This window comes from Dreissena polymorpha, chromosome 4, assembly GCF_020536995.1.
Source record: "Dreissena polymorpha isolate Duluth1 chromosome 4, UMN_Dpol_1.0, whole genome shotgun sequence".
Classification (NCBI taxonomy): domain Eukaryota; kingdom Metazoa; phylum Mollusca; class Bivalvia; order Myida; family Dreissenidae; genus Dreissena; species Dreissena polymorpha.
The window spans coordinates 121,899,554-121,924,649 of NC_068358.1; the positions used below are offsets into that span (position 1 = coordinate 121,899,554).

At 35.6% G+C, this 25,096-nt stretch overlaps 3 protein-coding genes across 6 annotated transcripts in view; 1 reads left to right on the forward strand and 2 right to left on the reverse strand.

Moving 5' to 3' along the window:
• Positions 1-9,604, forward strand: part of LOC127880047 (uncharacterized) — a 249,805-nt gene extending 240,201 nt beyond the window's left edge. For both annotated transcript variants that reach the window (XM_052427275.1, XM_052427274.1), the window contains exon 16: positions 2,827-9,604. In XM_052427275.1, coding sequence (XP_052283235.1) covers positions 2,827-2,981 — 155 coding nt within the window. In that variant the 3' untranslated portion in view covers positions 2,982-9,604. The remainder of the gene's footprint in view (positions 1-2,826) is intronic.
• LOC127880050 (SHC-transforming protein 1-like) overlaps positions 1-25,096 on the reverse strand; it is a 153,198-nt gene that overhangs the window by 10,575 nt on the left and 117,527 nt on the right. The gene's annotated exons all lie outside the window — the stretch shown is intronic.
• The window catches only part of LOC127880046 (conserved oligomeric Golgi complex subunit 1-like), a 37,682-nt gene continuing 22,755 nt past the window's right edge, over positions 10,170-25,096 (reverse strand). For 2 of the 3 annotated variants that reach the window (XM_052427271.1, XM_052427273.1), the window contains exons 18-29: positions 24,519-24,695; positions 22,834-22,920; positions 21,966-22,070; positions 21,539-21,649; positions 19,181-19,274; positions 18,011-18,088; positions 17,093-17,169; positions 16,466-16,643; positions 15,753-15,884; positions 15,241-15,441; positions 11,543-12,665; positions 10,170-11,404 (exon numbers count right to left, since the gene is read on the reverse strand). In XM_052427271.1, the coding sequence (XP_052283231.1) occupies positions 12,498-12,665; positions 15,241-15,441; positions 15,753-15,884; positions 16,466-16,643; positions 17,093-17,169; positions 18,011-18,088; positions 19,181-19,274; positions 21,539-21,649; positions 21,966-22,070; positions 22,834-22,920; positions 24,519-24,695 (1,408 nt within the window). In that variant the 3' untranslated portion in view covers positions 10,170-11,404; positions 11,543-12,497. The remainder of the gene's footprint in view (positions 11,405-11,542; positions 12,666-15,240; positions 15,442-15,752; positions 15,885-16,465; positions 16,644-17,092; positions 17,170-18,010; positions 18,089-19,180; positions 19,275-21,538; positions 21,650-21,965; positions 22,071-22,833; positions 22,921-24,518; positions 24,696-25,096) is intronic. The other variant, XM_052427272.1, reaches the window with a different exon arrangement.

A 25,096-nucleotide genomic window follows, 5' to 3' on the forward strand; every position in this document is an offset into this window, starting at 1 on the left:
CGTACTGATTTTAATTCTTTGCTGCTCATTATGATTTAAATTATAAGCTGCTCATTATGATTTTAATTCTACACTGCTCATACTGATTTTCATTCTACACTGATCATACTGATTTTAATTCTACACTGCTCATACTGATTTTAATTCTAAACTGCTCATACTGATTTTAATTCTTCCCTGCTCATACTGATTTTCATTCTACACTGATCATACTGATTTTGATTCTACACTGCTCCTACTGATTTAAATTCTAAGCTGCTCATACTGATTTTAATTCTAAGCTGCTCATTCTGATTTTAATTCTAAGCAGCTCATACTGATTTTAATTTTAAACAGCTCATACTGATTTTAATTCTACGCTGCTCACACTGATTTTAATTCTAAACAGCTCATACTGATTTTAATTCTTAGCTGCTCATTTTGATTTTAATTCTAAGCTGCTCATACTGATTTTAATTCTAAGCTGCTCATACTGATTTCAATTCTAAGCTTCTCATTCTGATTTTAATTCTTTGCTGCTCATTCTGATTTTAATCTAAGCTGCTCATACTGATTTTAATTCTAAGCTGCTCATACTGATTTTAATTCTTTGCTGCTCATTCTGATTTTAATTCTAAGCTGCTCATACTGATTTTAAATCTTTGCTGCTCATTCTGATTTTAATTCTAAGCTGCTCATACTGATTTTAATTCTAAGCTGCTCATACTCATTTTAATTCTACACTGCTGATACTGATTTTAATTTTACACTGCTCATACTGATTTTAATTCTAAGCTGCTCATACTGATTTTATTCTAAGCTGCTCATACTGATTTTAATTCTTTGCTGCTCATTCTGATTTTAATTCTACGCTGCTCATACTGATTTTAATTCTAAGCTGCTCATACTGATTTTAATTCTTTGCTGCTCATTCTGATTTTAATTCTAAGCTGCTCATACTGATTTTAAATCTTTGCTGCTCATTCTGATTTTAATTCTAAGCTGCTCATACTGATTTTAATTCTAAGCTGCTCATACTGATTTTAATTCTACACTGCTGATACTGATTTTAATTTTACACTGCTCAAACTGATTTTAATTCTAAGCTGCTCATACTGATTTTATTCTAAGCTGCTCATAATGGTTTTAATTCTTTGCTGCTCATTCTGATTTTAATTCTACGCTGCTCACACTGATTTAAATTCTACACAGGTCATACGGATTTTAAGCTGCTCATACTGATTTTTTATTCTACACGGCTCATACTGATTTTAATTCTAAGCAGCTCATACTGATTTTAATTCTACGCTGCTCATGCTGATTTTAATTCTAAGCTGCTTATACTGATTTTTATTCTTTGCTGCTCATTCTGATTTTAATTCTACACTGCTCACACTGATTTTAATTCTAAGCTGCTCATACTGATTTTAATTCTACGCTGCTCATACTGATTTTAATTCTAAGCGGCTCCTACCAATTTTAATTCTAAGCGGCTCATACTGATTTTAATTTTAAGCTGCTCATTCTGATTTTAATTCTAAGCTGCTCATACTGATTTTAATTCTAAGCCGCTCATACCAATTTTAATTCTAAGCTGCTCATACTGATTTTAATTCTAAGCTGCTCATACTGATTTTAATTCTACGCTGCTCACACTGATTTTAATTCTAAGCTTCTCATACTGATTTTAATTCTAAGAGGCTCATACTGATTTTAATTCTACACTGCTCATACTGATATTTATTCTAAGCTGCTCATACTGATTTTAATTCTAAGCTGCTCATACTGATTTTAATTCTAAGCTGCTCATACTGATTTTAATTCTTTGCTGCTCATTCTGATTTTAATTCTAAGCTGCTCATTCTGATTTTAAATCTTTGCTGCTCATTCTGATTTTAATTCTTAGCTGCTCATACTGATTTTAATTCTAAGCTGCTCATACTGATTTTAATTCTACACTGCTCATACTGATTTTAATTTTACACTGCTCATACTGATTTTATTTCTAAGCTGCTCATACTGATTTTATTCTAAGCTGCTCATACTGATTTTAATTCTTTGCTGCTCATTTGATTTTAATTCTACGCTGCTCACACTGATTTAAATTCTACACTGCTCATACGGATTTTAAGCTGCTCATACTGATTTTTTATTCTACACGGCTCATACTGATTTTAATTCTAAGCAGCTCATACTGATTTTAATTCTACACTGCTCATACTGATTTTAATTCTACGCTGCTCATACTGATTTTTATTCTTTGCTGCTCATACTGATTTAAATTCTTTGGTGCTCATTCTGATTTTAATTCATTGCTGCTCATTCTGATTTTAATTCTACGCTGCTCACACTGATTTAAATTCTACACTGCTCATACGGATTTTAAGCTGCTCATAATGATTTTTTATTCTGAACGGCTCATACAGATTTTAATTCTAAGCAGCTCATACTGATTTTAATTCTACGCTGCTCATACTGATTTTAATTCTAAGCTGCTCATACTGATTTTTATTCTTTGCTGCTCATTCTGATTTTAATTCTACACTGCTCACACTGATTTTAATTCTAAGCTGCTCATACTGATTTTAATTCTACGCTGCTCACACTGATTTTAATTCTAAGCTGCTCATACTGATTTTAATTCTAAGCAGCTCATACTGATTTTAATTCTAAGCTGCTCACACTGATTTTAATTCTAAGCGGCTTATACTGATTTTAATTCTACACTGCTCATACTGATATTTATTCTACACTGCTCATACTGATTTAAATTCTTTGCTGCTCATTCTGATTTTAATTCTTTGCTGCTCATTATGATTTTAATTCTAAGCTGTGTTAATCTTACAGATCCAAACTGTAAGGACACTGGAAAGCAAGACTGTGCCAGAGTTGTACCAGCGCGGTTGTGCCAGTATGCGTACTTCTACACTGACTGTTGCCATTCATGTACACTACATAATTTACAACACGGGGAGAGTAAACAACAACTTGGAGTATATTGAGAAGGAAAATAGTCCTTAGTAGTGCAAACATGAACATCCTTTGTAGAAAGATGTCAATGGGTAACTTATATTTAATGTTCGGGATGTCTTCATACATGGATTTGAATGTATATCACTGTAGGTGTTGTGGGATGTGGACCGAACGATGCAGGAAGATAGGTTTGGGTTTGAATAAATTCATTTATTCATGGAGGTTATTTTGTGGGCTCAATTACAAATTTGACAGAAGTCATTTAGAATGCTTTTTTTTTTTTTTAATATTTAAAACATAGCAAAAGTATATGCAAAATGATCTGAACAGTGATTTTTTGTCCTTATGCAATGTAATCAATCGAAAGATAAAGAAAGTACACAGTAAACGTGATGTTGTTAATATATGGGTCCACATGAAATTGACAATTTCCCATGGACTGGTTCAGTTTATGCATGGAGCAGACTAGTGGTTGCATTTATTTACTGTGACCCAGTCTAGTAGTTTTGCTCTTTATGATGATAAGAAATGTGGATTTACCTCATCAAGAAATTCCATCTGTTTCTGAGCACAATGTTCTCATGGTGTTTTTTCCGATACGCTTTTGTCCCTTCTCCAGCATGCCTCATTGAGGGTTAATATTGACCTCATGAACACAGTAACGGCTTATCTTCGTGAAACTTGATCAAAACATGTGTCCCAATGATATCTTGGCTGAATTTAAAACTGGGTCACTTGGGATCAAAAACTTGGTCACTATTTCAGAAGAAAGAACACTTTAGTAGTCATATTATTAGTTCTTATTGTCATGAAACTTGATCAGAAGATTATGATCTAATGATATCTCTCTCGCCTGAATTTGAATAATGGTTCTGGTCTGTTGAAAATCATGGTCACTTGGGCAGTTTTCTAAATAATATTCAAAGTTCAAAAATGGTTTAGGTTAAAAGGCAAGGTTACAAACCACATTTTTTATTCAGATATCCTAAAATCTGCTTAGAATAGTTTATTTCCCTTTGTTCACCTGTGACCAACATAGAGCCTTTGTCCCTCTTGTTATGTTTTTGTGCTGTTTATATAACTCAAAAAATTGTTCCAACATTGTTGAAGACTTTAGACGCATATTGCAATGTTTTGAATTATGAATTCCAGCCTTACGAAAAGAGACTGATTTTTGATAGGGACCTCTTGTAGTTATCTGTAATAAATGGCACAAAATTCAATGTTGCAAACATTTTATGGTGATGTGTTTTGGCATGAAAGTCTTTCAGTGTTGGTAAAAAATAAAAGTTTGTGAATAGCTGTGGAATTTTCATTCACAAAGAACTTTAGAGTCTTTTGTGTGTTAACATGTCTTTTGGCAGTGCATACAACATAAACGCCTGGATGGCCATCTTAGAATAAGTGTCAATATGTTTAATGTTGACTACAGCATTTAAATTCATTGTGAAATTATCATTAGTTATTGATGGTTTTTTGTTGTCAATAAGACAGTTGTCTTGAAAGAAAATGACAGAATATTATCCATCTTTTAATTCATTATGTGGTTTAAAAAAATAGTGATGAAAATTCTCAACAATATAACACTCCATTGTTGACCAGTATTCAGGTGAAATTGAAAGCCAAGTCGATATTTTAACATAGAAATGTGTTGTTAAACAAATTCAAATTTTGTTTTAACCTATTTTCTTAAGCTTGATAGCATCAAAAGCCTTAGGCTTATAGAACGCTCTAGAGTCTGTTTCCTAGGAGTAGAACCAGTACTTGGTGTATTTGGGGGAGATCACAGGAACACTTTCAGTGGGGTTCAAACCCGTGACCTCCCGATCACAAGGCGGACACTATATCTGCTACGCCACAGCGACCTCAAATTGAAACAGAACACTTGAACATACACTTACTATCACACAACTTGTATTATTGGTGTTTCGTTTTTTAATCAATATTATGTTAAATTTTAATAATAGGCATACATGAGACATGAACGTGTTCATTGCAGTTGTCTAAAGAAATTCATTAAGAAACAAATCAGAAGTGGAACATTCCTACAGTAATGAAACTGTTTCAATAAACCATCAAATGTTAGTTAAGATTCTTAAAGCAGTTGCATTGATTTCCTCACACACAACATTTTATGTTGTGAGATTCACAAGCGATTTTTAGTAATAACTCACAAGAGCTTATGTAAATGATCTCCTGATTTGTCAGTATGGGAAACTGAGTTGTACTTGGCTTACATTTTCAACAGTCAAGGACTGGAGAAAATAATAACAGATTGGGACATACACAAAATACCTATTGATTCGGTGCTTCACCAGTTGCCTAATTCATCGTTTGTGTCAATATCAATCAATCAGTGTGCCAATTAAGGCATCAACCAATATTTATTTTTACGATTGGTTCTTATAGAGACTTGTTCACAGATTTTATCATATGAATGCTGTCATTTAGTGATTATATATATAGATAGGATTTGAACCAAAAAATTAGGACATAATAAATACATTGCATCTCATAAGAAATAAAAGGGAAAATTACATCCAGCAGGATTTTAACCTGCATTCATTGGATCAAATAGCAAACCACTTCACCACTCAGCCATTCTGGTATGTAGTAATCTGAAGAGTTGTATAAACTTTTGTTAGCCATCAACATGATGTCAGCAATTTTACTAGAAACAGACATTCCAATTTTTTCTATTTTGATTTACAACAGTTTGACAATATCCTCATTTCCAACTGACAAGTGCAAATTATCAAAATTGTAATTACAGTGTATTTGAATTAAAGTCTGTAACCTCATACTCTGTCAATTCCCCAACACTATTATTTATTTTTAGTATCTGTCAAAATGTGTTCAAAAATATATTTGTTGATTGTTAATCTGTGAACAGGTGTCTGTAAGAGTGGGTTTTTACCCAGGAATGTGAATGTTTGTCGGTTATAGATTATATGAGCGACGTTATGCAAAAATGTGTTTATGTCCTATGCAGCAAGCATAGCTCCAGACCAGCTTGCATATAAGTGCAGTGTGGCCTGAAATTCTCTGTAAGCTATGTCACACAAGGATCCCTAGTCTCAAAAACATATCGAGTAATTCCTGACCAAGCTGTGCAAATGCACAGGCTGGACGTGAGTGACGCTTGCTGTTTATGGTGTAAGGACAACTTTTGCATGAAGGGGCTCATAATATATTCCTTGGCTATCAGATTGACTGTCAGATAATCAAGTAAGAGTGTATGGTCAGTTGATTGGCTTTTGTGTACATATAATATGCTTATTCTTATGTACTTTGTATGACATTTTAGGGCATGCGATAATTATAAGTATGAAAGATGGTTAGATAATTGTATTTGATGACATAACTGTTCATTTATAGATGCTAGATTTTTTAAGTGTTTCTATTTATTGAGACACTTATGGTTTTCAGCAACTATTGTAATTATAATGTATAATACAACTAAAATTAACCCTTTTCCACTCAGAAGCAATTGAAAATGGCTATGTGCAAACAGCATAAAACCAGAACAGCCTGCAAGTAACTCACAGTCTGTTCAGGTTTTATGCTGTTTGCTACTCATCAGTAACTAAGGGATGGAAAGAAAGCCTTTAAAACTTAAATCTAGTAAAGAAGGTCTTTAATTGAATTTACTTTCTAAGGGACTACAAATGTGTCAAAATGCATATCTAAGTGGTAAAGGGTTTAATGACAAGAGCTCTCTACATACCATGTTCAAGAACAAAGGTGTACAGTCATTACCTAAATAATAATTTGTTATTGGGAAATATCTAAATGTCATATATAGGAGACTAATAAAAAGTATAAGTTAACATTTGACGTTCTTACTATAATTTCCATCTTAAGACAAAACTTCCATTGGCTTTAGGTTCATTTTAAAACAAAACTGCCATTGGCTGCAGGTTCATATTAAGACAAAACTGGAATTGGCTGCAGGTTCATCTTAAGACAAAACTGCCATTGGCTGCAGGTTCATAATAAGACAAAACTGCCATTGGCTGCAGGTTCATCTTAAGACAAAACTGCCATTGGCTGCAGGTTCATCTTAAGACAAAACTGCCATTGGTGGCAGGTTCAACTTAAGACAAAACTGCCATTGGCTGCAGGTTCATGAATTCTCAGTGTTTGTTCAGCTGTATGAACAACTCCCCCCCCCCCCACTCCTCTTAACCCTTTACCATTTAGATTCATAAATTCACACATTTGTAGTCCATAAGAAAGTTATATTTAATTTAAGACCTTTCTTACTAGTTTTTAAGGCTTTATTTCCAACCCTTAGATACTGATGAGCAGCAAACAGCATAACACCTGAACAGACTGCGAGTGACTCCCAGGCTGTTCTGGTTTTATGCTGTTTGCACATAGCCATTTTTTAAATCGCTTCTAAGTAGGAAAGGGTTTAATACCATTGACTCTGCTGAAGACAAGGTGAGAAAGGGTTTTCCTCTTTTCAATTTACCACACAATATCATTGAAACTAAATGTGACCAAACATATTATGTCCATGCACTTTCAATCAGTTCAAACATGTGGAACTTGTCCAACATTTTAATCAATGATTAAAGAAAATGTAAACTGGTTTTATTTTCCAACAATCGTAGATTTGTTTCAGGCCCTGTTTTATCAAAAATCTTTCTAAATATTTAAGTTAATAAAGTTAAGCTAAATATTGAAGCTCAGAACAAAGACTCGTATCAATTTGATACTTAACAGGGAAAGAACATTAATAGAATTGCGGAAATTTACAAATCAGTGATTGGTGCATAGCAAAAAATACACAAACATGAGTAGCAACTTAAATTTGTGGTACAATTTATAAAAAGATGGGTCCCAGTCTGTCAAATGTTTAACTGAAATGGCCTTTGATAGGATTCAACTGACTTACTTTGTACTTTTTTCATTAAATTGGAAATTGATTTTGTTTAAACTAAAATGTTTTAGGTTTGGTGTATGCTTTTAATTTCTTGTTTCTGTTATCTGTGTAATCATATTAACTTGACTGTTGTCCTAAAAGCAGTATTGTATTTTGTATATGTTTGCCAATATTTGTGGATGTATTAAGATCCTTAACTAATTGTTAAGGTTTGTTTTTCTGTTGATTTTTTTTAATTTACAAGGACTTCATTCGTTTATGTCACAGACACTTATTTGCTTAGACCCCTGTATGTTTTATGATGGGTAAAGTTTCAATTACTGCCATGTTTGATATGCATAACACATGTACATCTTAGAACACATGCAGTGGTGACTGAACTTTATTTCAAAGAGTAGGGTTTTTTTTTTCATTACAAGGTACCCCAATATATATTGTAGCTTGTTCAGATCTTCCTGGGAGATCAATAAACAATTAGTAGGCCTGAACACACCATCAAGACAACAACTTTGTTCACAAAGAATTTACATTTAAGTTATATTCTGAATAATATATTGATGATCATTCTCCGTCTTTTCAAAATGATATGTTCAGCTGTTCAGCAATAACTTTTAAATAAGTGGCTGTAGTTTTCTTCGCAGATGATGATATAACAATAGGGCAAATAACATTCATTATGTATATAGTGTACGTTAAATAAGCTGCATCATGCAAAAATGGGTCTTAAGTCTAATGCATTGAGCAAAGTTCCAGACCAGCCTGTCGATTGTTAAGTAATGTTAAGATTCATGAACTCATTAGAAGAAACAGTAGCTGCTCATTAAACTGACTGGATGGGCATGCCTCTCTGGAGCTACGCTTGCAACATGTGACTTAAGCCCTAGTTTTGCAAGACGCAGCTCAAATAGTAGATTCTCTATTTATCATTTGAAAGCATCAAAACCAACCCATTTATGTTGTGCAAGACTACAATAATGACAATTATTTTCTATATGCATAAGTTTGGATGTTAAATTTATGCAATTCATACATGTTGTACATAAATTATGATTGTGTTGATGTATTGAATGCAAGGCATTTTAGTCATTACTGGCTCATGTTTTGTTTTTGAATGCTTTAAAGTCACTATCACGCTCACCAATACATACGGCTACTGTATTATGCTATATATAAACATTCGACAACAAGTAGTACCATACGATGGTTAATTGCAATAGGAAGACCCTAAAAACAAGTAACATTGATGTTAAAACGTTATATTACAAGCATTAGGCAAGTTTTAAGCATCTAAATATCGTTCCACGATGTAATCTACTTTCTTTTTCGAGTCAGGATCTGATTCATTCGGGTTGCGTTCATTTGCATAATTTATACAAGCCATTTTCGCATTCGCTAAGTTCCAGTTGCCCAGAATTCATTTTGAATTCACAGAATGATTATTCATAAGAGCTACGTCCTGCTTCCGACGCTTACCGTATCCAATCTCGTGTTCGCCCGTAAATGTTCGGATATTTCACGGGAGATATAAATGGAATTATTTGTGGCCACAAAAAAATAAAAACGAGCATTTTGTATCTCGTTAAATCAATTCTACCAGACAACATCTAATGTTGAAATTTTGCATTTTGCTAAAAGGAACATTGATTTTTTTATGGGTTAGCTTTATTTAACGAAATATTCGATATTTTTGAGCGTGATTGTTACTTTAAACATGTAGAAAATGGCTACAAAAATAGTTAAAATAAACAAAGTATCAAAACACCTCCTTGTCCTTGTTTGTTGTTAAATATTAATATCTCTTAACCATTCAGAATATTTGAAAATGCAGTGAAGTAGAATATTGTGATAAATATTTTGTGCAGAGAATGTTTATAATTCAGTGCACTTCTTACAGGTCAAGATCTGAGGACTGGCTAAATAATTGAATAATTGAGTCGTGTTCTGATAAAACTGGGCATAATGCATGTGCGTAAAGTGTTCTCCAAGATTAGCCTGTGCTGTCCGCACAGGCTAATCAGGGACGACACTTTCCTCCTAAATTGGATTTTTGCTAAAAAGAGAATTCATTTAAACGAAAAATGTCATAAAAGCGGAGTGTCTTCCCTGATAAGCCGGTGCAGATTGCACAGGCTAATCTGGGACGACATTTAACGCATATGCATTATTCCCAGTTTTCTCAGAACACGACACAATTGAATTATTAACCTGGGCGGCTAACTTAGTTGCTAGAGCACTGGACTACAAATCAAAAGGTCATGGGTTCAATTCCCAGCCTGGCAACATTACATGTGTGGGGACTGGTGATGAAATCAAACAAACACAAGACTGTGCTATCAAAGTTCTGTTTAATGTGTTTGATGGAGCTCCAGAACATCACCTAAATTTGTAGTAGCAGTATTAGTAGCATTTTCAAGGCTTAAATTAACAAGTATTCAGGTTTATTTTATCTTACTATATGTTGAAAGTTAACAAATAAAAAATACCTTATATATTGAATTATTCAACTGTAAGTGTTGACAGCCCGAAATAAATTACCCACTCAATGAACAGTCAAAAAGTATATCAAATAATAATAATAATAATCATCTGCATACAATAGTTTTGACTATTTGGAACTATTAAGTACCATAAACAAATATGTGTCGCCGGCATAACTAAAGGACAAAAACAAGAAATGATGTGTACTTTAATCAAATAAATAACCCTCATGCATTTAAAGATCTATAAACACTCAAAATCAATCAATACTTAGTGAAAAAAGTTAACCCATAAAAAATTAGTGTTCCTTACAGCCAAAATTTCAATGCTATAATCCATTTGAATTTCTCGCGACCATCTCCAAAATTTACAAGGGAATGCAATATTAGATTGGGGCAGCGTCAGACGCATGACAAAGTTCACATGAATGACCATTATGTTATTAATTCACAGAGCTCAAGCGAGGACGTCCTGCTCTTAGCGATTCAGCAAGAAAAAAGAAAGAAAACAAGAATATCAGTAAAACTGATGGATGCTCCCCAATGATGCTTTGTCGATATATGGGTTAATTGTGCGGAAAAAAATGAGACCTTGAGAAAATCTAATATTAGCCTCAGTGACCTTGACCTTAAACGTCATCAAAAGGTAGAGGTCCATGCAAGGTACCTACATGCCAAATATGAAAGAGATCGGTCAAGTATTGAAGGTGCTATGAGAAACTGTAACAAAAATGTGACGGAAAAATCTTTTATTAGCTTTGGTGACCTTGACCTTGACCCCAGAGACCTCAAACGTCATCAAAAGGTGGAGGTCCATGCAAGGTATCTACATGCCAAATATGAAAGTATTGAAGGTGGTATGAGAAACTGTAACAAAAGTGTGACGGAAAAATCTATAAGCCTTGGTGACCTTGACCCCAGTGACCTCAAACGTCATCAAAAGGTAGAGGTCCATGCAAGGTACCTACATGCCAAATATGAAAGAGATCGGTCAAGTATTGAAGGTGCTATGAGAAACTGTAACAAAAATGTGACGGAAAAATCTTTTATTAGCTTTGGTGACCTTGACCTTGACCCCAGAGACCTCAAACGTCATCAAAGGTGGAGGTCCATGCAAGGTATCTACATGGCCAAATATGAAAGTATTGAAGGTGGTATGAGAAACTGTAACAAAAGTGTGACGGAAAAATCTATAAGCCTTGGTGACCTTGACCACAGTGACCTCAAACGTCATCAAAAGGTAGAGGTCCATGCAAGGTATCTACATGCCAAATATGAAAGAGATCGGTAAAGTATTGAAGGTGCTATGAGAAACTAACAAAAGTTTGACAGTACGGAAGTGCGGAAGGACAAACTGGCAACTATATGCTACCCATATATATATATATATATATATATATATATATATATATATATATATATATATATATATATATATATATATATATGGGGAGCATAAAAAAGGGAGCGTGCAAAAATGAAAGTGTATGTGGGGCAATACATAAGTGAATTGAACTGTGTCAAGGAAAGGATCGGGTTTTCCAATGATTTTGAATTTGCCAGTAATCTATTAAAAAAGTCATTGATCTAATAGAAAGCACAAGCCTGCTAGTGAGCTCCGAATTATGTAAATAAAAGCAAAACGCAATAATCTGATCCTGACTAAAGATCATCTGTAAAACGAAACAAGATGACATCGTGAAATGATTTTTAGATGCTACAAAGTTGCAGGATGTTTGTATTTTAACATTTTTACACCAATGTTACTTGTTTTAGGGTTTTCCTATTCTAATTAACATTCGTATCACACTTTTGCTGGAAATTTTCATATAGCATAATAGTATTGGGCAGTGTTTATGGATCTTTAATTTAATCATGTTAAATAAAACCACATTATACAAACATAAATAAATCAATATTAAAATATAACATGTCTTTTAAATAAATTACACTCCAAGGCAGTAATTACAGTAAAAAATAATAGAGAATAATAATAATACATAAACAATAATTGTTTCTCTAAAGTAATACCCAAACTGTGCTAGCAGTTGTAAAGCCATCTGAATTCCGAAGTCACAACTATCTGGTACTGTATCACAAAATCCACAAACACTTTAAATATTCCAATTTTTTATCATGATTCGCAGTCAATTTTTGTTTTTAGTGCGTGTCCCTCATCACTTTGATCCAATGGTAGAGAACCAGTTAGAAATATCGGTCATGCTGCCCAGGCCGGTTCCTATCTTGTCGTAGAATGAGGAGCTGGTTCCCATCTTCTGTGATCCAGACTGAGGCAGCACAGCAGCGGCTGTCTCCTTGAGACTCGCACCTCCCGTGTCCCCTCCCTGTAAGCACACAGGCATATAATATGGGACTTAACCCTTTGCATGCTGGGAAATTTGTCGTCTGCTAAAAATGTCTGCTAAATTTTTTAAATTAGCATTTTCTTTGATTTTTTTTCCAAAGAATACTATCAGAATAGCAAACAGTTTGGATCCTGATGAGACGCCACGCTCTGTGGCGTCTCATCTGGATCCAAACTGTTTGCAAAGGCCTTCAAAATTCGGTTCCAGCACTGAAAGAATTAAACCATGGTTTATTAGAGGCCTACTTTAAGTCTTCATTGGTAACCCTACTTCTCCTACGAAATCCTGAGTTAACAAGAGCACCGCCTTGTGGGTGCAGACCGCTCATCTATTTTTCTTTTTAAAGGTGAAGGGACCTATTTCAATACTTCAATCAAATAAGATGGAGAAGTGGGGTGGAGAGGGGTGTATAGTGTGGTGGTGTGGTCATTTATTACATTATCTTCCAAAAATAAGAAATAAAAATGAAAAATAAAAATTATTACTTTTTTGGGGGGGGGGGGGGGATTATGGGGGGTGGCATGGGGGATGGTTTGGGTGGAGTCTATTGTAGTATGTCAGGTAAGAGTTGTTTTGTCAAAGTATCAATCAAATCTGATCATAAATACAAAGTCATGGCAATTATAGCAATTTTTAATTATTTGACCTTGAGAGTCAAGGTCATTAAAAGGTCAAGGTAAAATTCAACTTGCCAGGTACAGTACCCTCATGATAGTATGAAAGTATTTGAAGTTTGAAAGCAATAGCCTTGATACTTTAGAAGTAAAGTGGATGTAAACACAAATTTTAACGATATATTCAAAGTTACTGGGCCATAATTCAGTCAAATGACAACCAGAGTTATGCAAATTGTCCTGTACAGTCCCTTTATGATAGTTTGCGAGTGTTCCAAGTCTGAAAGCAATAGCTATGGTACTTTAGGAGTAAAGTGGACCAAAACACAAAACTTAACGAAATTTTCAATTTTCTAAGTATAAAGGGGCAATAATTCTGTCAAAATGCCAGTCAGAGTTACATAACTTTGCCTGCACAGTCCCCTTATGATAGTTAGTAAGTGTTGCAAGTATGAAAGCAATAGCTTTAGGAATTAAGTGGACCTAAACACAAAACTTAACCAAATTTTCAAATTTTAAGTATAAAAAAGGCACATAATTCTGTCAAAATGCACACCAGAGCTATCTAACTTTGCCTGCCCAGTCCCCTCATGAAAGTAAGAAAGTGTACCAAGTTTGAATGCAATAGCTTTGATACTTTATGAGAAAAGTGGACCTAAACACAAAACTTAAACAGACGCCGACGCAGACGCCAAGGTGATGACAATAGCTCTTTTTTTTTCAAAAAATAGATGAGCTAAAAATCCTCCTATGTCCCCTCTCTGCAAGCACATAGGCCAGAAATCACAATTTCCGAAAGACCTTCGTTAAGACTTGTTCATTTGATAACTCTCGGATCCTCCACTCAGCAGAATTTTTAGTAGAATAAAATGAAAAGGACTTAATGAGTCTGGCAAAGACAAGTATGAGCTCAATATCTAAGAGAGCTTGTCAACAGATATGTCTGCTTGAAAGTGTCACTGATAAACATGGGCATGACAAGTGTTTTCTGCAGTTTTGTGTCTTTCTGCTGTCACAGTGCATCTTTATTTCCACATTTCACCTATATCTCAGTGATATTACCCAGACACCTGAGTATCTGACAGGGGTGCTCAAGGGATATATGAAAATGGAACAAACTCATGGCAAAAAAATGAACAAGTTGTTTAAAACAAGAGCTGTACCAGAAAAGTGCTTGACTTTCATTGTGAATATCCGTGATATTCAATAACAAATATAATACAACAAATATACCTGAGTTTGTTTTTAATTTTTAAACTATGAACTGTATGGATACAAGACATTTAAATTATGTGATTTTTACTATCAAATTATTTAGTATTTTTCTAATTTGCCATAACATGAAATCAATTGAGCAAGTCTCAATAAACAAGAAAGAACTTACCATAAGAACTGCGAAATTCTACAAATTTGTAAACATGAAATGCGTTTTTCAAACAATATAGCAGTGACTGTAATTTTGATCTTGACCCTTTCCATTTTATATTCAATCTTAAGTGTGGCCTTGAAATAAAGAATGAAACAAGAAATGTGTTTGTCAGAAACACTATGTCCCCTTCTGCGCCGCTTTGATTTAGTTTTTTTGACATTTGACCTTGAAGGATGACCTTGACCTTGACCTTTTACCACTCAAAATGTGCAGCTCCATGAGATACACATGCATGCCCAATATGAAGTTGCTATCTTCAATATAGCAAAAGTTATGGCAAATGTTAAAGTTGGCACAAACCAACAGACAGACCAACAGACAGGGTAAAAACAATATGTCCCCCACTATAGTGGTGGGGGACATAAAAAATACAAATTCCTTCATAATAGTTCAATAAAATCTCAAGTCATAGAGAGAAAACCATTCTTTTATATTAATACTTGTGTGAGTGACCTTCCCTTTTCATTGGGTGAATGACAAAAGAGTGGACACTTTTCCATGAAGCTCTTACCCAATACAAAGTCTGTGGGACCACTGGTTGCGTCGCACTAAATCTCGTCTGCTGCGTGGAGAGTGGTAAAAGGGGGAACCTGCTCTGACAGGTTGAAAGCAGCATGACGTTGTGTTGCTCCTGTTGGGTACCGGCCGGGGGTCGAGAGGTCACTGAGTACAGGCCCATCCTGTCTAGACTGGTAAGCCCTCCCAGCAACACCTGCCATCAACAAAAGCCAATTTATCTCTTCCCTTAAGATACAATTACCTTATTGTAAGCCAACTTGAACTTGCATTCCTAAAGAAAAGCCAGATCTGAATTTATCTTTAAACATTTAAGAAATCTCTTTTTTAATTTAATCTAAGCTTTTCCAAACTGATTCCAAATATTAATTATCATTAAGTTGACAAAACGTGCACAATCTAACAACTTGATAGTTTTTGACTCAATGGAAGGAACTAGACGTGTTTGTTAACACCATTTCAGAATAAGTCATATAAGGAGGTCAGTTATGCAAGCATGTCCCGTACCGATGTCCTGTGCAGCATCTTGTTCAGGTTGGCCTGCATGTAGGGGCTGAACACATCCAGGTCAAAGGGGTCCACATGCTCCTCTAGGGACCCCACTATTCCGTCCAGTCTCTCCTGATACACACGGCTCTCCTGCAAGTATCACAGATGATATGTTTATATGAGTCACATTCTGAGAAAACTTGGCATAATGCATGTGCGTAAAGTGTTGTACCAGATAAGCCTGTGCAGTCCGCACCGGCTAATCAGGGATGACACTTTCCGCTTTTATGACATTTTTCGTTTAAATGAAGTCTCTTCTTAGCAAAAATCCAATTTAAGCAGAAAGTGTCGTCACTGATCAGCCTGTGCAGACTGCACAGGCTAATCTGGGACGACACTTTACACACATGCATTATGCCCAGTTTTCTCAGAACGCAACTCAAATTGAAGTAGCACCTAGTATCCACAGGATCCATTTGAGGAATATTGGTTCAATCAAGTGTTGTGTTTTGCCATTATTCCATATAAATATATTTGTTACATACTGTGATTAACAACACTGATATATTGCGGCCATTTTGTCTAATGAGGAGTGTCAATTTGTATTTTACAACGTATTTCTCTAAATTATTTCATGTATGCATCAATACATTAGATTTTGTAAATTAAGGCTTAAAAACATTTACTTATAAAGACAGAATACAAAAATACTCATTAGTTTGTGAGCTCACCGCTGCATCGTCTTTACGAGGAATGATAAGTCGAAGAAATTTCACATCAAATAGAAGTTGCAGAGCCCTCTGTTGTGTGAGGACTGGTTCCTTACTGGAGCTAGACTGGTTCACCAGGCATGCATAGACTGACACCATGCCGTCTGACACGCTGTACACGAGGTACTCCAGCACACCCCTGAATATAAGCCCCAAAATGTCAGGAATACATAGCGGACACAACTGTGCGATCAGGTGAAATTATAGCATTTGTGGGTAAGCATATTAATATTATAATGAATATAGAAAAGTTTTGTGGGTAACCATGGTAATATTATCATGAATACAAAAAAGTGCTGATCTCCTGTTTGTCTGGCAGTAAGTTTACCTATTCACTCTTTTCTTAATACAAACATTGTATTCAAAATAGTAGTCAGTGAAATAAACATTATTTTCTTTCTTAAGAAATGATGCCTTTTTTAAATGAAATACTTTATAATCAGTGTAAAGGGACTGTAAGGAAAAGTTTCATCTGCTTTTTACACAGCTTTTAACAGTTTTCCCCTTAACAGATTAAACTAAACACTAACGAAAGAAAGGCTAGAAACCATGAGAAAACAAAACCAGAACAAAATACAACTGCCTCACCTTGCCAGGGCATGTCCTCCCATGTTGTTAAGGTCACGACACAGCCCATATAGCAATGACATCACATACCAGGAGGCCTGTTATTGGACAAAATCATATCAACATACAGGCATGACATGAGGCATCAATATCGAAACAATATGTTGGTATGAACAAATGCATGTATTACTAATATGATCATACCTTTTCACCTTGAAATTCTTACAAATTAAGCAATTTTTTATTTATTTAGTACACAAAAAAACAAAAACAATTGAGCAATATATATTTTGTTGAATGTATCAACATTCTGAAAATAAAAGTGTAACAAGCGCTATTAAAACATGATACAAGAACTTATAACCACGAATGACGAAAAAAGAAAAGTTCTAAAATACAGTATTTTTTTACCATTATTAGTTTATATTGATTAAAATATCACGACTACATTACATTACTTGAAAACAAGTTGTTAATTTTTCATATTTTCAGTATATTCGGTAATAAATTTACTGGGTATGTCTACCAGGTAACTACAATGTACCAATTAACTATAAATTATGCAAGTAGATTGATCATCATCGTCACATGGTAAACCCAGGAATGCAAATTGTGCATGCATAGTGATTTGTATATATTTTATAAACAAAATTAGCAATCTACTTGCGTTATTTATAGTGTGTATATCGTTATGTCACCTATTTTCGTGATGTACTTTCGATTTCACATCGCGAAATTTTATTACCGAATATACTGAAAATATGAACTTTTTTCAAGTAATGTAATATACCAGTCGTGATATTTTAATCAATATCAACTAATAATTGTAAAAAAATACGGTATTTTAGAACTTTTCTTTTCTCGTCTTTCGTGGTTGACAGTCCCTTTAAACTCAGTTTTCCCAGAACAATACACATTTGACTAGAGACTGGACCGCACCTGCATGGGCACTGATATCTTTGAAGAGACTTTCTTGCCGTCCTCTGTCTCCTCCTCTATTGACACCTCCTCCCACTTCTGTGAAATAGAAAACATAAATACTATCTACTGACTGGGCCTTGCTCTGAGAAAATGGGGTTTAATGTGCGTGAAGTAGAAAATGGGGTTTAATGTGCGTGAAGTAGAAAATGGGGTTTAATGTGCATGAAGAAGAGAATGGGGTTTAATGTGCGTGAAGTAGAAAATGGGGTTTCATGTGCGTGAAGTAGAAAATGGGGTTTAATGTGCGTGAAGTAGAAAATGGGGTTTAATGTGCGTGAAGTAGAAAATGGGGTTTAATGTGCGTGAAGTGTTGTTCTAGATTAGCCTGTGGGATGACACTTTCCGCCCATTGAAGACTGGACTTTAGTTAAGAAGAGACTTTCTTTAAACAAAATTTACATAAAAGCCAAAAGTGTTGTCCTGATCAACCTGTTCTGACTGCACAGGCTTATCAGGGACCATACTTCAGCCTGTTCTGACTGCACAGGCTTATCAGGGACCATACTTCAGCCTGTTCTGACTGCACAGGCTTATCAGGGACCATACTTCAGCCTGTTCTGACTGCACAGGCTTATCAGGGACCATACTTCAGCCTGTTCTGACTGCACAGGCTTATCAGGGACCATACTTCAGCCTGTTCTGATTGCACAGGCTTATTAGGGACCATACTTCAGCCTGTTCTGACTGCACAGGCTAGTCAGGGACCATACTTTGCACACATTCATTAAGCCCAGTTTTTCCAGAGATTGGCACATATCAATTATTTATTGTTATTGAACCAATAAGATATATTTACCATAAGTTTTGAGCGGTCATAGACCACTGCAAGTGTGTATTCCAAAGTTTATGGGGTACATCTATGACAAAGGCTGTATTATAAGCCGACCAAGATTGTGTCAGAATAATATTTATATGACTTTGATGTAATATACTAGTTTTGGCTCATAATAAGTAAATGATTTAATTGTCAATAAGGTTTTGGACTGATGCTGTACAAACAATACAACTGACGAATTTAAAATTGAATTTAAAACAAGTTGATCAAAAGTGTGCATTAAACAATCCAAACATAAATACTACAAAATACAACATCAAAACAGCAACTGCTGTTAAACTCATGTTGCTCACCGAGCATGTTTGAACTAAATCAGCTGTAGTGTTGGAGTGGACTGCAGCAGTGAAACCAGTCAGAGACGTAGCAACCACGTGGTCAATCCACACCCTGGAAACATTGGAACAAAATGAATCAATGGCGCTTGGACCCATGATATGTATAGTGACTAACCTAATAACGCTATGTTTTCGGACATTTCTAAAAAAATTGCATCCAAAAATTCAATACTTAAAATATTCCCCAAAAAAGTAAAAAAATTGAGAGACATGACAAAAAAACCTATTTTAAGGATGTCCATGCACAATGCACCATGTGATTTAATATGACACTGTCAAGAATTTATTATCTAAAGATATGTGTTAAATGATTTTCAAATGAACAAGTATTATTGAAAACCATTGATGCTCCCCTTGTTTGACCTTGAGAAAATCTATTATTTGCCTCGGTGACCTTGACCTTGACCCCAGTGACCTAAAACCTCATCAAAAGGTAGACGTCCATGCAAGGTACCTAAATGCCAAATATGTAAGAGATTGGTAAAATATTGAAGGCGCTATGACAAACTGTAACAAAAGTGTGACAGAAAATCTATTTTTAGCCTTGGTGACCTTGACCCCAGTGACCTCAAATCTCATCAAAAGATAGAGGTCCATGCAAGGTACCTACATGCCAAATATGTAAGAAATCGGTAAAATATTGAAGGCGCTTTGAGAAACTGTAACAAAAGTGTGATGGAAAATCTATTATCAGCCGCGGTGACCTTGAGCTTGACCCAAAAGACCTCAACCTCATCAAAAGATAGTGGGCCATGCAATTTACCTACATGCCAAATATGTAAGAGATCGGTAAAATATTGAAGGGGCTATGAGAATCTGTAACAAAAGTGTGACAGAAGGAAGTAAGGAGGGAAGTAAGGAAGGAAGGACAAACTAGCAACTATTTGCTCCCCAAAAAATTCCAAAGTTTTTTTTTGTCACAATATTGCACTATGGCACAGTAGTTGGGGGGACAATAATTTTTTTATATAAAATTTCAAAGGGCCATAATCATCCGACCAGAACCCGCTGATAATATGCACATCTCCTCTTGGTAGTGAAGCTTCCCATAACGTTTCATTGAATTCCGGTCATTAGTTGCTGAGAAATAGATCGGACAAAAATTGTGCACGGACGGACAGACAGACACACACATGGACAGACGAAGTGACAACTATATGCTGCCCCAAAATAAATTTTGGGGTAGCATAATAAATTGTTTTGAAAAACTATACACTAAGGTTGTGCTTTGATCAATCACAAGATTTGCATACTATGAAAGGTAAAGGTCTTTTTTATTATAGTGTCACCCCTATTGGAAGGGCCAACCAATTTGGCTTATGAGACACCTTTTTCGTGTATGCCATGAACCTCCCAACTCCTATCACTATGCCAGGCGCCAGGCGGATAGAAGTCGGTAACCATTCATGTTTAATGCTCGCAGCTCACGAGCCAGCCATATCGGAACAAGTCCCATGACAAACATCCATCCTTCGACAAACGCTCCTCATGGGGCTCGAACCTTCAACCTCCCAATCTTGAGGCGGAAGCCTTATCCACTAGGCCACGGCCTACTATGAAGGAATCTTTTATACTTGAACTTCAATTAATACAAACTGTGCTAATAATGATGTTGTTGATGTTCCTTAATCTGTTTTTAAAACCTTCAAATATGGCAAAATACAGACCAGTTCAGTGAAGCCTGAACATGGCCCTCTACAGCCATGGTTGACTTACCTGTACAAATAGTGCTGAAAACTAGTTCAGTAAAGCGTGAAATGGCCATCTACACCCATGGTTGACTCATCTGTACACTGACTTCTTCAGATCAGTAAAGTGTGAAAATGGCCATTTACAGCCATGGTTAACGTACCTGTACTCAGACTGCTGCAGTTCAGTGAAGCTTAAACATGGTCCTCTACAGCCATGGTTAACTCACCTGTACACAGACTGCTGCAGTTCAGTGAAGCATAAACATGGCCCTCTACAGCCATGGTTCACTCACCTGTACACAGACTGATGCAGGTCAGTGAAGCATGAACATGATCCTCTACAGTCATGGTTGACTCACCTGTACACAGACTGATGCAGGTCAGTGAAGCATGAACATGATCCTCTACAGTCATGGTTGACTCACCTGTACACAGACTGATGCAGGTCAGTGAAGCATGAACATGATCCTCTACAGTCATGCTTGACTCACCTGTACACATACTGCTGCAGTTAAGTGAAGCATGGTCATGGCTCTCTACAGCCATGGTTTTTACTCACCTGTACACAGACTGTTGCAGTTCAGTAGAGCATGAACATTGCATTCTACAGCCATGGTAGACTCACCTGTAGACAGACTGCTGCAGTTCAGTGAAGCGTGACTTCACGTCTTCCCAAACAGCGTTCATTTCCTGTTGTCCAGGTGACCGAGCACTCACTGATTTCTTCAACAAGGATCTGTGAGGATAATGTATGAATGTTTGTAACCAAACTAGATCTTAATCCAGTCTTTGTTATATAGCTGTATTCTGTTCAAATCTGTGGTACCAAAGTAAATACAAAAAACTACAACAAACACATAACAAAAGATTGACAAGAGGATCTTAGCAAATAAACTGGTTTAGTTCCATAAATTATGGGACAAAATATCAAAAAAAGCCATATCAGTGTACACATGTTTACACATGCTAGGCGTCTGAGGTTTGGTGTAGCTATAGATGGAAATGTTCAGCAGACATTTGGGTTTCACATTCAACTTCTGTCAAGAAAGTACCTGGAACCATCAGTGGATGCTATCTGGTCCCTGCCCAGCATGTTCTGCCTCAGATGAGGTGTCAGGTCACACAGAGCTGCACATAGCCGGCCTGTCAGTAACAGCCTGCATGGAGGACAAACAGAAAACAAGTCCTGTATGCATCTTGAAGGACAAATGAGTAGCATTCTGAGAAGAACTGGGCTAAATGCATGCGCTTACAATGTGACCCGGATTAGCATGTTCAGTCAGCACAGGCTTATCAGTAACACCACATTCTCCATGAATGCTCCGTTTTGTTAAAGGAAGTCTCTACTTAGCAAAAATTAATTTTGGTGGAAAGTGTCGTTCCTGATAAGCCTGTGCAAACTGTGCAGGCTAATCTGGGACTTGGAAAGTGTTGTCCCTGATAAGCCTGTGCAAACTGAACACGCTAATCTGGGACAACACACTACGCACATTCATAAAGCCCAGTTTTCATAGATACCAGCTCGAATTGTTTTTTTGGATTTTTCACCATGTGCAACAGTATTTCCGTCATATCACGGTTGGCAGTTAATCGGCCAACACTTTTTCTGGGTTAAAGGATTCATCTGTATTATGTGCACATTCTTATTCCAGTAACTGACAAATGCCCTACTTTAATTACTTGTAGGGGGAGAATGGCTGTAGAAATAATTGTATGACCAAGCACCAACAAAGTTTTGAGGCGGGACTTGGTATTGAACCTTCGAGTGATCCTAAGATTCGTAGTCCAGCGCTTTGACTACTAAACTGGATGGACATATTGAAGTTTCATTAAAATAACAATAGTTAATATGACACATCTATTTTAATTGCAAAACTTGACTACCCCAAAAAAGCAGCATAAATTGACAGAGTGTCCTACTTGTTTCCTACTGTGTTCTGACGCTCAGTGACAGCTGCCAGGGCTGTTCTGCACTCCCCCAGTAGCTGAGTAAGGTACTCCATCAGGCTGCAACATGTGGCATAATGTAAGGTATGTCTATTGAAAGCTTGGCACATTTGGATTACATGTAACTTTAAGCTTAACTTGCATTAATACCAAATGTTAAGCATTATAAAGTACAGTTTTAACCCCATACCACTTAGATACATATTTTGATGCAGTTGTAGTCCCATAGAAGGTTACATTTAATTAAATACCTTTCGTACTAAATTCAAGTTTTTAAGGCTTCATTTCCAAGCCTTAGGTACTGATGAGCAGCAAACAGCATAAAACCTTACAGACTGCGAGTTACTCACAGGCCGTTCTGGTTTTAGGCTGGTTGCAAAAGCCATTTTCACTTTGCTTCTTATGGGGGAAAGGGTTAAACTATAACATACAGCAAACAAGTTGGAATAGATCTACAAACATAAACACAGTGCATAATAAATTGAAGGAATACTAGAAGCTCATTGAAAAGTACTGTTTAATGGATAGAAAAAGCTTATATCACTGAAAACTGATACAACTTTTGTTAATTTCCTTGTTGTTTGTAAAACTATATGGGACTGTTTGTACAGCACAAATCATACACATGCAAATGCAGACATGAGAGGAAAAAGTATTGTTACTATAAAACAAAGGGCTACTTGGCACACAAAATATTTATCTGTGAAGGATATATTAATCAATTGTTTTCTTTTAAACAGGTTGGCACAGAAAATAGTGGAGACAACAAGAATCAGGGCAGATTTTCAATGTTTTACTTAAAACTTGAGTTAAAATTGAGTGATCTCAAGCTAGTTGTGCAGGCAAACTACATACACATAAAACTGTAATACCTGCATCCAAACTCAAGTTAATGAGCAGGAACTGTTTTTCTATTTTGAGTAAGTGTCACTGACCTTAACCTCTTCGACTCCAACCATAATACCAAGCTGGCTTAGAATGTAAAGAACTTGCACCCAAAGATTGCAGAGTAATACCTCATGAAAAAACAATGTTATTAAGCAGAAATGCTTTTTTCTATTTTTAGTAACAGTGACCTTGACCTGACATGCCCCAAATGTGATCCGATGCTGTGTCTACATGTATCACACCTACACCCAAAATACAAATTGACTTCATCGTGAAGCAAACAATTGAGGCTGGATATCTTGGCAGAGATTAGAGCCCATAAACATTATCTGCAAGTTTCCCTGATGATCTGGGGTCATATTCCAGAAGCATCTAAAGTTAAATTTTATTCTAATCCTTAAATTGGGACATTTTCTTAAGTGTTTCATTTCATATTGCAATAGATTGGCATCAAGATATACATTTAAATAACATCATTATGCCATTGTTATTTTAGGAATACCAAAAAAACATGTGTTTCCTTATTTAGTAAAGAAATACAAAACATTGTAATTTTGAACTTAAGTGAAATTATTTAAGAAATGACTTAAGATGTTTCTGGAATACCAACCCAGATTATTTTTTATTTCTTATTATAACTTGGCAGATACCTTTCTCTTTGACACCACCAGCCCAATAAAGCACCCTTAAAATGTATTTGTTTGCTAAACTGGCGTACACAAGTGTTAATGATTTCTTTTAAATGAGAGTTCAACCTTATTTAATATTACCTGTTCACACTCTCCAAACAGGACACCTGCACATAGTTCAGAAGGGAAACAGAGTCTGCATATCTGTTGAAAGGCTGGGTTTCCACAGTAACACACAATGTATCAACATCAGAGAAGATATAAAACTTATAGTCCACCTCAATGCTTTTAAGCTTCTCGTCAACACTTTTGCAGAAGCTGAAAAACAGTGAAACAAAATTGCAATGCTTGTATGTTTTAACAGTTTGAAGACTCAAAAGAAGGTATAATTTAATTAATGAATTTGAAAACATTGCTAAAGTTAAAAGTAACAAAGAAAGATTCATTACAAATACCGGAGTCAGTTAAATGAAAAAAATAACCTTTGAAAATCAAAAAGCAATAACAAATCACCAGAAATCGTATATTGTAAATTATATTACAGAAGAGCTAAGGCTGAGCATAAATTTCAAATTGAGACTGTCATTAAATATACTATATTTTTTACGGTGGATATAGTGTCCACTAACTGATCAAGTAAACCCAAGCTTGATCCCATTGTCGGAACTTTCTTAGATCTTCTCCAAAGACTTCAAAGACAAATGACACATAACAGAGAT